The sequence below is a fragment of the Pelobates fuscus genome, chromosome 9 (assembly GCF_036172605.1).
Source record: "Pelobates fuscus isolate aPelFus1 chromosome 9, aPelFus1.pri, whole genome shotgun sequence".
Lineage (NCBI taxonomy): Eukaryota > Metazoa > Chordata > Amphibia > Anura > Pelobatidae > Pelobates > Pelobates fuscus.
This window is the reverse complement of record NC_086325.1, coordinates 148,091,449-148,107,352: the sequence shown is the minus strand read 5'-3', so window position 1 is coordinate 148,107,352 and position 15,904 is coordinate 148,091,449. Positions and strand designations below refer to the sequence as shown.

Genomic DNA, 15,904 nt, shown 5'->3' with positions numbered 1-15,904 from the left:
AGCCATGGCATAGCATTGGTTCCTACTCTAGTAGGAAGAAATACAAACCAAGTTATTGGTGTTCCACAGTTATGTTCTAATGGGTTTACTGCCACTCTGTAGATGTGTCTTGATTGCTAATTGAAGCTGTTCTTTAATCCTCTAGCTTCACCTCTGTTAACTTTGATTTTCTGTTGACTCTTTTCAGGTCACCAGAGTCCCAGTGGCCGAATGTTCAAAATACGATACCTGTGACTCCTGCCACCAAGCTAGGGATCCCTTTTGTGGTTGGTGCGTCCTCGAAGGAAAGTAAGTAGTTTGGGAAGTCACGAACAGGTCTGATTGAACAGACACCCTGTGCAACATTAGTACTTCTGATGTTTGTGGACTACAATTTCATGGTATTCTCCCAGCTATTGGGGTGGCAGAGCGACATAGAAAATGTAATGGACAAACCACTTCAGGGCAGTAGTTTGCCATTGATCTCCTGAGTAGATCTTTCAGAGTTCTTTTTATTTTATTACCTGTCCTTCTTAGGGACAAGTCCAAATACTTTGTACTTGGACTGAGAATGCTTGGAACAATGTCCCTGCATGTAATGTCCACACGAAGAAGGCACAGCATTATTTGTCTTTTATCTAAGTAACATCTCGTAGCGGTATTACATTTAGGGTTAATACATTGAAAGTAAGGAATGAAGGGTAGAGTGTGTGACCTGCTAAGCTGATTTCAGTATGTTCAAATGTAGTATTATAATCCAAACTCTTCTTGTAAAATGGATGTGGACCCAGTGCTCCACGTGCCTTGAGGGATATCGGCTACACCTGAATGACGATGCCCAAAGAAGGCCAAAAAAGTAGTCTTGGGATGATCTATCGCAGAGAGAACTTGCCAGCATTACGGTTCTGGACTGCACTTACGGGTGGGATCAGTCTGTTTTGGAATATGTTCTCTCTGTAATGGCACAAGTGAGCAAAAACTATTTTGAGACCAGAGCAGGGATTTACCGAAGAGCAAGCTACTGATTTTCTCTAAGCTTTTGTCATTTCTCAGAGTTCTCATGTTCCTTGTTTTTGTTGCAATATATTGTTACCTTACATTCTTTGATTCCATATGTGTAAAAGAAAAATTGAGATTACCCTTCTGCCCACCTCTGTCTGCTTCAAAAGACTTCCTACGACAATTAAACAATGTCTGCCAGAGCTTTGCTTGGGTGGGAGGATTGTGGCTTGCATGCAGGTTAATGATCAGCTATAATCAGACCGGAAAAGGATTCCAAAAATTTCATGTACAGTTGAAATGCGTTCGAGCGAACAGCTTTTCTTTCCTCCAGGTTGGGATACACGTACTTTTTTTCCCCCAATTTCCTGACTCTGGAGGTGTAATTAAAAGCATTGTGATGAAAGGTTCCATTTGATCTCCCACTGGAAGAAATATTTGGAGGGACTGCTCCAGACAGTAATTCACTCTGCGGAGTTCCGCGCACCATCACTTCATATTTTCATGTGTTATTTTGGAACTCTGTGCATTGTCCCCCCATAATATCCTCCTCAATGCATGTTGAAGTAAAAGGCAAAGCATGTCCCAAAGTAATCAACATTCAAATATAATTACTTGCATCAATGGTTTCTGGTGATGGCATTGATGTATTATTTTTGGATAAGCTTTTCAAATTAATATTATGAAAAAAAATTTAATATTGTAATATTTTGATATTTTTATATAGGGATATATTTTTTTATACTCTTTCTGGGGAAGTTTTTTTTTTTTTTTTTTTTTTTTTAAAATCAATGCTTTACTATGGGGAAAAATCTGATGCTGGAGGTCAGCGTGCAGAGTGTGAGGACGTCCAGCGTCAGACACCAGACCAAAGGTCCATTACGATTTAGGAAGCCCTCTGGTGGCTGTTCTTTGGAACTGCAATGTTTTGCATTGCAGCACTAAGTGCAAAAGGGTTGTTGCATCCAAACCACTTCAATGAGCTGAAGTGGTCCGGGTGCCTACAGTGTCCCTTTAAATTCCGCATGTCTCTGTAACCTTTGCGTATTTTGTTTCCTAAAACAACTCTTTACCAAACATGTCTTGTTTAGGTTTTATAACCTTTCGTAGGGTTGGTTTGCCATCCTTTTAAGGTTCTTGCCTATTGTGTGCCCAGCTGATGGCTTGTATCTTCCTTGTAGATGCACACAAAGAAAGCAGTGTGACAATTACATGGAGAGGAACCACTGGCTGTGGAGCTTTGATAATCTCACACACTGTCCGATCATTGAGGATGTTGTTCCAGCCAATCAAAGTCGACAGGATCAAACCGATGTATGTAGTGTGTGTGTGTTTGTATTTCACTTGTTTGTTTCAAATGTATATATTTTTTTATACTAGATAGTCTGTGCATCTTATTTGTTGAAATCTTGTGCATGGATAGGCAACCTTTGGCACTTCAGATGTTGTGGACTACATCTCCCATAATGCTCTTACAGCCATTATGTTGGCAAAGCAACATGGGCGATGCAGTCCACAACATTCGGAGTGCTGAAGGTAGCCTACCCCGATCTAGTGCTTGCATTTCTCAGTGATAATTTTTGCTGTTTCTTTAGATATCCATGACTGTGCTGCTGTTGCCTGCTCTGGCAGACCAGGGTAGCTGGCAGTGTCTATTTGATGAGTGGTCACATTTGGCACATGTAGAAGGCAATCAGATCACCTGCCCTTCACCTCCATCTGAAGTGCTACCACCTAACCAACAGGGGAAAGGTGAGAGACTGGCCTGGCAAGCATTTAGACTTTTTTTAAAATTACCCTGATATGTTTGAAATTTACACTATAGGCACAAAAAACGCTTTAGGTCAATGAAGCAGTTTTGGTGTATAGATGATGCCCGTGCAGTCTCACTGATTTGATTCTTTGCCATTTGCGAGTTAAATTGTTTTGTTTATGCAGCCCTAGTCACACTTCCCTGAATGTAACTTGCAAAGCCTTTCTAAACGCTTCCTGTAAAGTGAGATCTAATGTTTCTATATACTTTATTGCACGTTCTGTTTTATTTAGAATTTCTTATCTCATTCTTTGTTTATAGCTTGCTAGGTTGTGCAGGAGACTCTTGTGTGTGATTAAAGTTTCATTAAAGTTTCATTAACAGAACAGGAGATAAAAACTTCTAAAGCAAGTTAAAGGGAAACTCCAGTGCCAGGAAAACGACCCGTTTTCCTGGCACTGGAGGGTCCCACTCCCTCCCACCCACCAATCCCCGGTTACTGAAGGGGTAAAAACCCCTTCAGTCACTTACCTGAGGCATGTCCCTCGCCGCTGTCTCCTCCTCCGCGACGCTCCTCCCTGTTCTTCCGTGGGCCGGTGGGCGAGACTGATCCCGCCCACCGGCCAAGGAGACCTAATGCGCATGCGCGGCAATGCCGCGCATGCGCATTACGTCTCCCCATAGGAAAGCATTGAAAACAAATTTCAATGCTTTCCTATGGGGATTTGAGCGACGCTGGAGGTCCTCACACAGCGTGAGGACGTCCAGCGACGCTCTAGCACAGGTTTCCTGTGCTATAGAGCAGGAAGTTCCCTCTAGTGGCTGTCTAATAGACAGCCACTAGAGGTGGAGTTAACCCTGCAAGGTAATTATTGCAGTTTATAAAAAACTGCAATAATTACACTTGCAGGGTTAGGAGTAGTGGGAGTTGGCACCCAGACCACTCCAATGAGCAGAAGTGGTCTGGGTGCCTGGAGTGTCCCTTTAACTTCTGAATAAAAGTGAAACCTTTAAAAAAATAAAATAAAAAAAATGTATGCATGCACCCTGCCCCTTTTGCCAGAAGTAAAAGGTGAGATTATTATTTCCAGAGCCCTGAGCATCTTCTCATGGCTGGCCCGCCTCCTTGGCTGAGATCATCAATCTTGATGACCTCAGCCAATCCAATGCTTTCCCATAGGAATGCGTTGGGAGGCTATTGTGCATGCACGGAAAAACTCCTCACTGCAACAATCCGCAAATTTTTCAGTCAATCCTGAAACCATTGTGACTTGGAATTGTAAGACAGAGCACCATGCATGGCGAAGCTTGGCTTTCTTATTAGCTTGATTTTTTTTTTTTTTTCTTGAATGAGAAAACTCATTCTCACAAGGAAAACACAGTGCATGGAGAAGATAGCTTGTTAGTCTCTATGCTGCCTTTACATTGAACACTCCCTCTTAACTCTTACACTAGCCCCTAGATCATTGATGGCTAACCTTGAAACCATAAATTGTTTATGGACTACATTTCCCATGATGCTCAGCTAGCTTTTAGACTACAGAAACAATTATACTAAATTACTTAGTATTAGTAAATTGTGCCCCTACTCGCAATACCGTGAGTAGGGGCATGTCTATTAAACAGCGAGCAGCCTGTGGCTGCTCACTGTTTAAAAAAAACAAAACAAAAAAGAACCTGAGCGGGTAAAAGTAAAAAAAGGGGGGAGGACCCAATTAGGGCCCCCACCCGCCGCTCAGGGGTGGGGTCCGGGAGGGAGGACATTAGGTCGTCCCCCTATTGGTATTTAGGGCCCCCACGTGCCGCTCAGGGGTGGGGGACAGGGGGGAGGACATTAGGTCCCCCCCCCTTTATTCTTGTTTAGGGCCCCCACTATTGTGGCCAGAAAGAGTCCCTGTGGGTTTTAAAATTCGCCTGCTATTTAAGTCTATGGCGGTTCGCCCGTTCGCGAACATTTGCGGAAGTTCGCATTCGCCATTCGCGAACGGAAAATTTCATGTTCGCGACATCACTACCACTAGACCATTGGCCTAACTTAAAAGAACACTATGGGCTCTGATATAACTTAAGTGCATTTTATAAGATTTGGTCATGCCACATTTTCTCCTTGTTTAAATATTTTGAAAAAGAATTGTATACATTTGCAGCATTCTGCATCATAACCCCTCCCACTTAGCCATACATTCCCTTTCCACAAAACGACTTCCTGTTTGAAAAGTACACAGTGCAGTTCAACCAATGAGACATCAGTATGAGCTGAACTGCAGATGTGACTCAACCTTATAATCAATCCCTGTCCTTTTATTATCTTTCTAGTAATAAGAAAGTTGGTGTGTGTGTGTGTGTGTGTTACCACATTCCCATTCCACCTCCAAAATTCCTGTGTCACATACTTTCTGTCATTTTAAAAAAAAAAAATTATTTCACATCACATTATTTTAAGACTAACTGGAACTGAGTACTTGTCCAAACTAGCTTGTTTTACACAGTTGTCTGCAAGTCCGTATTCACAGACTTACACCAATACAAACAAACAAACCATGTTCATCTCTCCTGTTAAATATGACTTCTAGCTATGCTATCACTGCACTGCCTCTACGTGATACAGACACATTGTACTTAGCTGGGGGGGACAGCATTTATTTGAATCTATTCTTTTAGGTATATTATCACCAACAGAACATATACAATCTATTTCTACCTGAAGGCAAAAACCTTCTTAATTTGTGGATAATAACTTTACTGTAATGCAGTAGGTATTTTTTTGAGCTACAATTTCACTTCCCTCCCCCTCGTGTTTTTGAGAGCTGTGGATGGGGAAGTGATCAGTCTATTTTACAGTGATGAAATAGCTGTGGATGGTAGTAGGAAGATTTATTTGTAGACATGGGATCTGACTGTTTCATAGATTGCTGACTCTAGCTCTTTTAGTCCATAATAAAGGAAAGATACTCATGTTCACTCTACTGCCTAAATACCCCCCAAAAAAAAAATAAGGCCACTATTTAGTACATGAGACTGACAGACACAACATTAAAACTACCTGCATAGGGGTGGGGCTGGACCGCCATGCTAACCGGTCGCATGCAGCAGAGGCTCCGGAGAAACCGGGCCTTTTAAGCTACTTACAGCGGAATTTCGCACATAAAACAAGCCTACCAGACACCCATAGATGTGGGAGCGGTGGCAGACCCCGAGATCGGGAGCTCTGGTCCTCTGAAGGGGGCACGGAGCTTCGAGGGCTGCGCCCTACCGGGGATGGGAGCGCCCCGGCTGCCACAGCTTTCTCCCCGGTTGCCACAGACCGCCAGAGTTGCTTGCCGGCCCTGTTTTCCCCTCCCCCTTTGGACCGGGGGGGTCATCACGGTCCCCACTGAGGAGAGCTTGAGACAGGTGGGGGCTGAGGCGCACGGAACCTTCGAACTGCCTCACAAAATGGCTGCCGGCAGACAGCTCACCATTATCTGCTCCTGCACCACGGAGCCTCCTTGAACCGCGGGTACATCATCTGCCCTGTCGGAGGACTTCAAGCACAAGAAAACTGTGGAAATACTCACCGCAGTCTGGGAGAGTGAGACCCCCGGCCCGCAATGGTTGTTCCTAGGTGGGGCCGAGTGCAGAAGGCGCGAAATGAAATTGTGCTGCAGCGTGTAACAGCCAAACAGACCTACACGACTTCAAGCGCTGCACCCCCAGGACCACCAAGCCTGACATGGGGAGACTTACCACACACAGATGAGCACCTGCGAAGCTGAACTGCCGTGGTGAGGGATCAGTGTCCGAGGGGAAGGAGTCATACATGCCAACATAGACTCTCACAACACCACAGGACACTGACTAAACAAGAGAAGCTGTAGTTTTACATCAGCTACCTGAGAGCAGCTACCTATTTACCTCTTGCCACCTAAACGGCGCTCTAACATTCACCGTAGCCATACTATTATATTACTATGTCTAATGATACAGGAATGCACTCAGCCCCGGTGGCCGCCCGCCTACCAGTTTGGCAGTGGTAATATCGAAGTTCAACTGTGTAATACTCTTGAAAGCCCACATTTACTTATTTAAGTTAAACGTGTATAATTTATGCCATAAGCTTGTAGATCCCATCGGGACCCATTGCATTAGATATGATAACTCAGCTTGCGTTTAACTTGGCGTAATGCAGGTTACTGATGTTAGTTTCTGGAGGAGTGCGCATAGCATGTAACCTAAAGCGACTAAGCTATAACTAAGCTATAACTACCCTATGACTTGATTGATGAGCTAGCTTTTAGTTTTAGACGCATACTTTGCAATTTTCATGTTGATGATTTTTTGGCAGTTCTTTGTCTAGCAATGTAATCTATGCACTAACATAGTTGTCTTATGTAGCGGGTTAATTTTGCATGAAAAATAACAAAAATTGTGCTGTTTTAACTGCATACCATGGCAACTTGATGTTCCCAATATGCCTGCAGTAGCTGTCGTGGCACTGCAAGAATTCCTGTAATCTGTTTTCACATGCACAAACAAAAATAAAGAATAAAAAAGAAAAAATACCTGCATAATATCGTGTAGGCTTTCCTTGTACTGCCTAAACAGCTCTGATGCATTGAGGCATGGACTCCACAAGACCTGGCACCAAGACATTAGCAGCAGGTCCTTAAAGTCCTGCAAGTTGCAGGGTGGCACCTCCGTATGTTGGATTTGTTGTTCCAGCACATCCCACAGATGCTGAATTGAATCGAGATATGGGGAGTTTGGGGGCAAGGCAATACCTTGAACTCCTTGTCATGTTCCTCAAACCATTCCTGAACAATTCTTGCAGTGTGGCAGAGTGCATTATCCTGTTGAAAGAGGCCACTGCCATTAAAGAACCCCATCTCTAGGTAGGTGGTACGTTTCAAAGGAACATCTACATGAATACCAGAACCAAAGATTTTCCAGCAGAACATTTCCCAGAACATAACACTGCCTCTGCTGGACCTGCCGTCTTACCATACCCCAGGTAAACAACGCGCGCGTGATCTAAAAGAAAATGTGATTTCATCAGACCAGGCAACCTTTTTTCTTGAATCCATGCTCTAGTTATGGTGCTCACACCCCCATTGAAGGCGCTTTTGGCGGTGGACAACGGTTATTGTGGGCACTCTGACTGGTCTGCTGCTTCACAGCCCCATACACGGCAAACTGCGATGCATAGTGTATTCTGACACCTTTCTTTCATGGCTAGAATTAAGTTTTTCAGCAATTTCAGCTACAGTTGCTCTTCAGTGTGATCAGACCAGATGGATTAGCCTTCACTTCCCACATGCATCAGTGAGCCTTGGGCACCCATGACGCTGACGCCCGTTCAATAGTGGTCCTACCTTGCGCCTCTTTTGGTAGGTACTAAACACTGCATACCAAGAACACCCCAGAAGACTTGCCAGTTTGGAGATGCCCTGACACAGTTGTCAAGTCATCACTATTTTGTCAAAGCCACTCAGATCTTTTCACTTGCCCAATTTTGCTGCTTTTAACACATGAAATTGTTAACTTGCTGACGAATATCCCACCCTTTGACAGGTGCCATTGTAACAATATAATCAATGTTATTCACTTCACCTGTCAGTGGTTTTCATTTTGTGGCTGATGAGTCTACACTCCTGGTGAAAACATGTATAAATTTATTTATGCATCTTTTTCTATTGGGGATATATATAAAAACTGCTTGCAAGAGCTGCAGTTCTCTTGTCTCTGTAGCTCTTGCAAGCCCTCCCCTTCTAACACCACTAAGACTTTCTGTGGCTGGCCAATCACAGACTTCCCAATGCAGCTTAGGGAGAAGTCTTTGCAAGGCAGGTGCTCTGAGCAATTGCTGCCTCTTGAGTTTAGCTCCACTGAGCTAAACAAACCAGGAAGTAACAGGACCTGTTGTCTGTTTGACAACCGGAGAGGGAGGTAAAAAGGTTAATTTATAGATGGTTTGATTTCTACAGAAATTAGCATTTTTCTAAAATGGGAAAAAAAAAAAAAAAAGGTACACAATCTTCAGGGGTTTGGCGTCTCCCTTTAAGAAATCTTTTCCATATATACATCTCTATATCCAACAGATGTATTGCTTCTTGCAGTGTGAAACGTCCAAGCCAGGTACATTTGTGCATAGTTCATTTTACAAAGAAATGAAATACCATTTGTGATCATTTTTGTGTTGACTGTTACAATGTGCATGTCGGCCATATTCTTTGTTTATTTTTATTTCATGACTGCTCTTCGTCTCCAGATCATGTGACGCTCAAGCTGGCACTTTTATTCCACGACATAACGGTTGCCGTGACAAATTTCACATTCTACGATTGTGGAGCAGTGATGGCGCTGTCTACCAATGCCCCGTGAGTTTTTATTTATTATTATTATTTTTTTTTCCATGCGTGGTGGTCTTTGTATAACTGTTGAACCAAAAACAAGTTTTCCTTCAGCCTTCTAACAGTTCATTGTTCAGGGCTGTGTTTGTCAGTCTATCTAATAAAATGAACTGTTTACGGCTCCTAACAAGAACGTGATGAAGCCACTGATCCGATATAGTGTTTTTATGCTCCTCTCATTGAAGTCTTTTTATCTACAGGTGTGGTGGATGCGTGAGCAGCCCATGGAGGTGTAACTGGTGCCTCTCCGATCACCGCTGCACACACACTTCAGATTGTGGCCAAGATCAGACCGTGATATACAGCCAAAACCAAAACGTGAGCAACATTCATTAGCATGTTTTAAGAAAACGTCTGTTGTATATTTATGAGAGATTAATTAAGATAGGGAGCAAGAGCTGCGTGCGGACCATTGAGGGGGTGATAGGGAGAGCTGTGTGCAGGGGTAAAGGGGAGAGCTGCGTGCAGGCACTGAGAGGGGTGAGTAGGATAGCTATGTGGAGGGGTAAACGGGAGAGCTGCGTGCAGACACTGAGGGGTGAGTGGGATAGCTGTGTGGAGGGGTAAACGGGAGAGCTGTGTGCAGGCACTCAGGGGTGAGTGGGATAGCTGTGTGGAGGGGTAAATGGGAGAGCTGCGTGCAGGCACTGAGAGGGGGGAGAGCTGCGTGCAGGCACTGAGAGGTGCGTGCAGGCACTGAGAGGGGTGAGTGAGAGAGCTGGGTGTGGGTCATTAAGGAGGATATTTTCGTGCAAGTGACTGAGCAGGAGCGCTGTGTGCTTCTGTGATATCTACCACCTATATTAGCCAGTTAGATGATAGTATGTTAGAATTCAGTTCCTTTTACAAATCATATTAATAGACCTGTGTGTGCATGTGTCCCTAACAGGATATGCAGCATTTTCTCTGGGGTCCAGAGGCCTGTCCCAGGATAGAGCGTATTGTGGATTCTCGGTTTATCCCTGTCGGCATTGAAAGAAAACTGGATCTTATTGGGCGAAATTTTCATCTTCTAGAGGCGAGTTGTGTTTATTGTACCGTATTGTGGAGTGTAAACATGCAACTGAAGTATAATAAAAAGAGCCTTTTATTTATTTTATGTTCTTTGCAAGCAGTGGCTATTACAAAGCCACATTCACAATCCAGTGAAATCAGGGCAAAGTCTGGGCAAACACTGCAAATGAAAAGGAGAAATAGAAACTTTGTTTAACGTCTCCTCCTATCTCTTCTATACTGTGACTCTCAGGTGCAACGACCAAGCTTTGCAATATTGCTTGACAGGTAGCAAGGTTTGAGGTGTACAGTTGCAGGTTAATGAAGGTGTGGATTTCCACGTTTGATTTGATTTTTTTTATTTTTTTTGCAGTTCACAAACCCATATTTGCTTTTTGGGAAATATAGGGAATAAGCTAACATAAAATTAAAAATCACGAGAGGCGACAGTCCTTCTTTAAGACCCTTTGAATGCAGTGAGCGCGATTCTTACTCCCTCTGTTTCTGAATTGTGTGTTGGCGGTCTGTTGGAACCCTAAAGTGGTTCCTGGAGTACAGCGTTGAGTGGTAGGATCCCCACTCTGAGATAGTGGGTGGTACAGGTCCTCTCCATGTGAATATGGAACAGAGAACACTATATAGTGCACACCATTAGATGAACGTGTTGAGATAAATGTGATATTACTTACAGTGAACAGAGCACATATGGTTTGCTCAAACCCTGGGATGTAGGTGGTATATACACCACCAAGGAAACCGGATCCAGAAGGTAGTGAGCAGAAAGGTCCCAGGATGTTTTGATCTTTAATAATAGTAAAAATAAAAATTATCTTGTTTCGCCAACAGAATAGGCTTATCAAAGTGTTACAAAGGCCTGGAAACCCTATCTCTATATAGCAAAGGCAGAAATTTGAGGTCAAATGACGCCATCGCCACCTGACCACGAGTGACTTAGCATAATTAAATGTCAAATTATAGTTTACTGCATGGCTAGGAAGTAGATTCATTAAACAATGCTTATGGCCATAATTTGTTAATGTTCCTTATTTCTCTTCATACCTTCATATATTCCAATATTTTATGTGTCTATCTCCATAAATAAAATGATTTTTTTTTTTAATGTATCGAAAATCATAGGATTTTTTCGTATCGCAAAAGAACTCATGAGTTAACACAAATGGTGTATAAAATAAGAAGTTGAAGATCACAGCCATTATTATTTATTAATAAAATATTTTACCAGGAAAGATGCATTGAGATGTCTCTCATTTTCAAGTAGTGAAATAACATGAACATTAAGCAAAATGTATACGTTCACATCTTAATTACTGTTTAACTGTTGATTGCAAGAAACTGGAGTTCCCCCAAGTTACCATTGTGGCCTGAAATTTAGAGAACAGATTATCATACGATGTGCTATGGGAAGAGGAGTGACAAGTCAAACAGATTGGAACAAAAAAGGATTCTATTGTAATTTGGAGAGACTGAATTAACATCTTTCTTTCACAAAGATAAAAATAGTTTCTAAAACATATAAAGTTGATAGAGGTCATTTTCATTTATATTATACGATTACTCCTTGAAATTTAAGGTGTAAAAACGAAAAAAGTAAAGTATGTATAATATTTATTGGAAATGGTTTATATTTGATTATTTTAATTGTGGGGAAAATTTATAAAATAAGAGGTTGAAGATCAGCCATTCAGACAGAGAACATTTACGCTGAGCAAAATGTGTATCTTTTAACTGTCTAATTTGCAGTAGAGACCCTAATTAACTTTTCTCTAAGTAGTTAAGTTTAATTTATTCTTTTTTTTTTTTTTTTTTTGAAAGCCCCTCTAAGTATTCTTTCCACCAGGAAATGAGATGATCTTATCTGAAATGTCGTAGGTTAAGGAAGGTAGGGGGTGTTCTGGAAATTCCATGCACAGCTCATGGCTTTAGCTCGGGTGGGTGGCCAATCTATCTGAATGAAAACTTTCTGATCACATAGGGTATAGTGTGAGATTCTTGATTTCTGTGTGGTGTAATGCAAGTTCTGCATGTCTAGGAATCTAGATTATGGGGGGTGAGGTTTAAATCCTATATGGGGGAAAAAAGAACCTTGGTATATTTGTGAATTTGCTTTATTTCCAAAGCTACTGAATACTCAGCTATTCAGCTTTAAAGTGTAACTGTCTCTTCTCTGTAAATTACCCCATTTATATTGAATAAAACTTCAACAATTTGTGTTAACCTTTTTTTCCCCTCTCTAGATTTCTATTAAAGGAAAGTTCCAAGTGCCCTTGTGACCCTCCAATGTAAGTAGTCAAATTTGTTTTAGAACAGCTTGGCTTCTTACCTGGGGACAACTGGGTGCTGCTCCCCACCTCCACTACAACCTTCAGACTACAAATTGTCAGCTGAACGTGATCAGCCAATGAGCTAAGCCTTGCACTCCCTGGCGTAGCTCAGACAGAGGGAAGCTGTCTCTCTGAAGGCTGTAGTAGAGGCAGGGAGCCACATCTAATGGACTCTGGGTAAAAAGTCAAACCATTCTAAAATTATTTAAATACTTACATTTTAGGGTCACCACCAGGGTACTCCTGGCACCATAACCACTACAACGCACTATACTGGCCATGGTGCTTGGGGTATTCCTCTTATATTTTAAGCAACGGACACCACAATCCAGTTTAGTCCAGACCCGGTCAGGGCATCTGTGCACCCGTTGAAAATATTGATGGAAACAGAAACATTGTTTCATTTCTCCTCTGCTCTTAATGCTTTCTCTATGCTGACTGACAGGTGTAGGTGCTTTAAGTTGCTGTTTTGTGCATAAATATCTAAATATCTGTAACCTTTTCTTGCCTACAGGGTGAGGAACAGGAGTACCGATGTGCTGTAGAAGTGAAAGGGAACCCCATGATCCTGCCAGCCCACATCGAGAGGGTAGCTGAGAATGAAAACCTGTACCAGGTGCACTGCGACGCTCACAAGGTAGGTGAAATGCAAAACAAAGCTGTAAGGCTTAAAGATTCTGGAGCGATGGTCAAATACAGTTTCAGGATTACATGAATGGCTCTTTCCTTGGTTATGGAATATTTTTTTTTTTGTCAATCTTTCTTTTATTGAGGCATACGATTATGGTGGTACAGAATAAAGAGAGGGAGACTTGCAGGGGTTATACAGGTTAATGTCGACATAACAGGTGACAAAATCTCCTAGAATTAACAGCCTCATTTTATATTTTTTTTTTATGCAAGCTTAATACAGTGATGTATACAAACAGGTGGGTTATAATGTATGTCTCTGTTGTCTAGCTTAATTAACGTAACGTTGGAACATTGATATACATTATGTATAAAAAAAAAAAAAAAATTGTGATATCAGGCTTTGTAGGTATGATTCACACTATACATGACATTGCTATCATTGAACAGTGCTAAAACATGTTAACTCTTCGATGCCTAATAGTGAACATAAGCTTGGTTAAGGCAATGATTCTAAGAACAAGAGCAATTGTTGCTAAACAGTGCTGGTTCGGCTACCCCTATGTGTTCCTATGGTCCTACATGTCCTACCGTGCTATAGGAGCCAGTTTGTATTTAATGCAGTGAGGAGTCATATTTAGGGAGGGAACAGGTTAGTAGTCATCGCATATAGAACCCAGCATGCAAGATTAGGTAAAAGGAACGAGTATAGCATTATAATGTTTCCTATGCAGGGCTGCTTCAGGGTAGGCATGCTGTAGGTAAGGTCATGCCAACTAGGCCGTCACTGGGGTTACTGAAGTAGGTTAAACTTCTACAGACGATACAATAGCATTTTTAACTGTGCTTAGCGTTTGCCAGGAAACCAATATGCATACTGCGGATTGGAACGTAAAAACATAGCTGTATGATCATCATCTAATATCTACACGATAAGTGTTATGCAGCCTAATGCAGGTAAATTCTATCATATGGCGAACTATGCATTTTCCTTGTTTAAAGTCTTGAGCTGAAAAGACACACAGCATGGACATATACGACTAACTGTGCTCAACTATAGTAGCTTCACAAAATATTACATTCAACAGATTAAGGTAAGAGAAGACGGTAGCTTCGTCAACAACTGGTCAGTTCCTAGTCAGGTGTGATGGTGGTGTAGCTGTCCGTTAGTAAGGCTGCCTCAGCCTATACCGTTGTTGGGCAGAACCGCCGTGTGTGTCCGAGAGGTGGGGAAGATGGCCCCGGTAATTTGTAGGTTCCATAATGATGGGACTTGGTGCAGGCCTGCGGTCGTCGTCTGCCAGCCCCAGGCTCCTGTGAAGGCCGTCACCTGTAATCCACAGACTCGGTTGCTCAAGGAGGCCGGGTCTTCCCTGTTTCGGGCGCCATGTGGGGCTCTGATGTTCTGCCGCCGCCAGCGGCGTGTGAGCCTCCGACGATGGTTATGGAATATTTAACCATATGACTGTTGGGAAAAAAGTTATCCTAGAACACAATTTGATTTGTTTTCCTGCTTCTATGGCATTATGCATTTTCAATGTCTTAAAGAGCCATTTGGCAATGACTGTGTGGAATAAAGGTAAATTTATGGTATTCTACAGATCATCACTTTCAAGAACATGATATATGATTTGGAAGGCATAAAATAAAACCACTCTTATTGTGTTGAGTGTCCCTCGGCAGCAGTTGTAAATAGAAGGAAGTTGAAACATTAACAAAACCTGTGTGACTGATCCATTTTCTGAATGGTTAAAAAAAAATAAAAAAAAAAAAAATATATATATATTTTAGCTTTGAAGTTCATGAAATAAAAAATAAATTAAAAACAAAATAAAACTTCCCTTAGATTGTTGGAAATTACATAGTTGCGCAAACCAATAACCAAACAAACTCTGTGATCCACTAAATATTACTCACCATGAACAGATCTGTAACCGGACAAAACACGTATAAAACATCAATGCTGATAATGTACCATAATGCCTGTCATTGTGGCAGAAACCGGATCCTTCCTGATAAAAATGTTTGCTTATATATTCATTCTGGGGTGAAAACGTCAGCATTTCTATGGAAAAACAGATCTATTTGTGGCTCACTATATCTTTTGTTATGTTGTGTGTAATGATTTATGACTGTCAGAAGTGTATGATTTAAAGGGAAGTGTCCCCACAATGTGTTTATGAGTAAGTGGAGTGAGTATGTATTCAGCTAGACTTCTTATTTTAATAATTGGGCAGAGCCAGAGAAAGAAACTCTAAAAGAGCGCTGGGTGAGTTGGAGGAGCAGCAGGAGAGAACAATATCTCATAGACCAAGCTTACGGAGGATGAGAAGAAGCTGTTGATGATCAACAGTAACAAAAGCAGTGGGAAAGTCAATGAGAATTAGGAGAGAGTAGTGATCATGAGATTTTGCAGAGAGTAGAGAGTTTAATACTTTGGTCAGAGCCGTTTCCACAGAGTGCTGAGCGTGGAAACCAGACTGAAGTGGGTCGAGAGAATTGGACTCGAAGTCTGTCAATCTCACATACACAAGTCTTTCAAGGATCTTGGACCCAAAAGGCAGTAGCGAGATAGGGTGGTACTTGGGCGGGGAGTTGGGGTCAAAGTTGGGCTTTCTTAGAATCGGGGTTACAATCGCATGTTTGAAGGGTAATGGAAATATGCCAGATGAGAGAGTGAGAATTTTAGTGAGAGGCAAAGCAAGAAAAGGAGACTGAGTACGATGAGATGCGAGGGAATATGATCAAGGGAGCAGGTGGTGGGGGCGGGAGGACTGAAGTAGATCAGAAACCTCTTCCGCTGTAGCGGGTGTGAATGA

At 42.2% G+C, this 15,904-nt stretch overlaps 1 protein-coding gene across 1 annotated transcript in view; it reads left to right on the top strand.

The window, feature by feature from the left end:
• Positions 1 to 15,904, top strand: part of PLXNB3 (plexin B3) — a 93,424-nt gene that overhangs the window by 51,651 nt on the left and 25,869 nt on the right. The window contains exons 5-11 of the mRNA XM_063432713.1: positions 188 to 288; positions 2,160 to 2,292; positions 2,574 to 2,730; positions 8,979 to 9,087; positions 9,321 to 9,438; positions 10,010 to 10,138; positions 12,970 to 13,092. Of these exons, the coding sequence (XP_063288783.1) occupies positions 188 to 288; positions 2,160 to 2,292; positions 2,574 to 2,730; positions 8,979 to 9,087; positions 9,321 to 9,438; positions 10,010 to 10,138; positions 12,970 to 13,092 (870 nt within the window). The remainder of the gene's footprint in view (positions 1 to 187; positions 289 to 2,159; positions 2,293 to 2,573; positions 2,731 to 8,978; positions 9,088 to 9,320; positions 9,439 to 10,009; positions 10,139 to 12,969; positions 13,093 to 15,904) is intronic.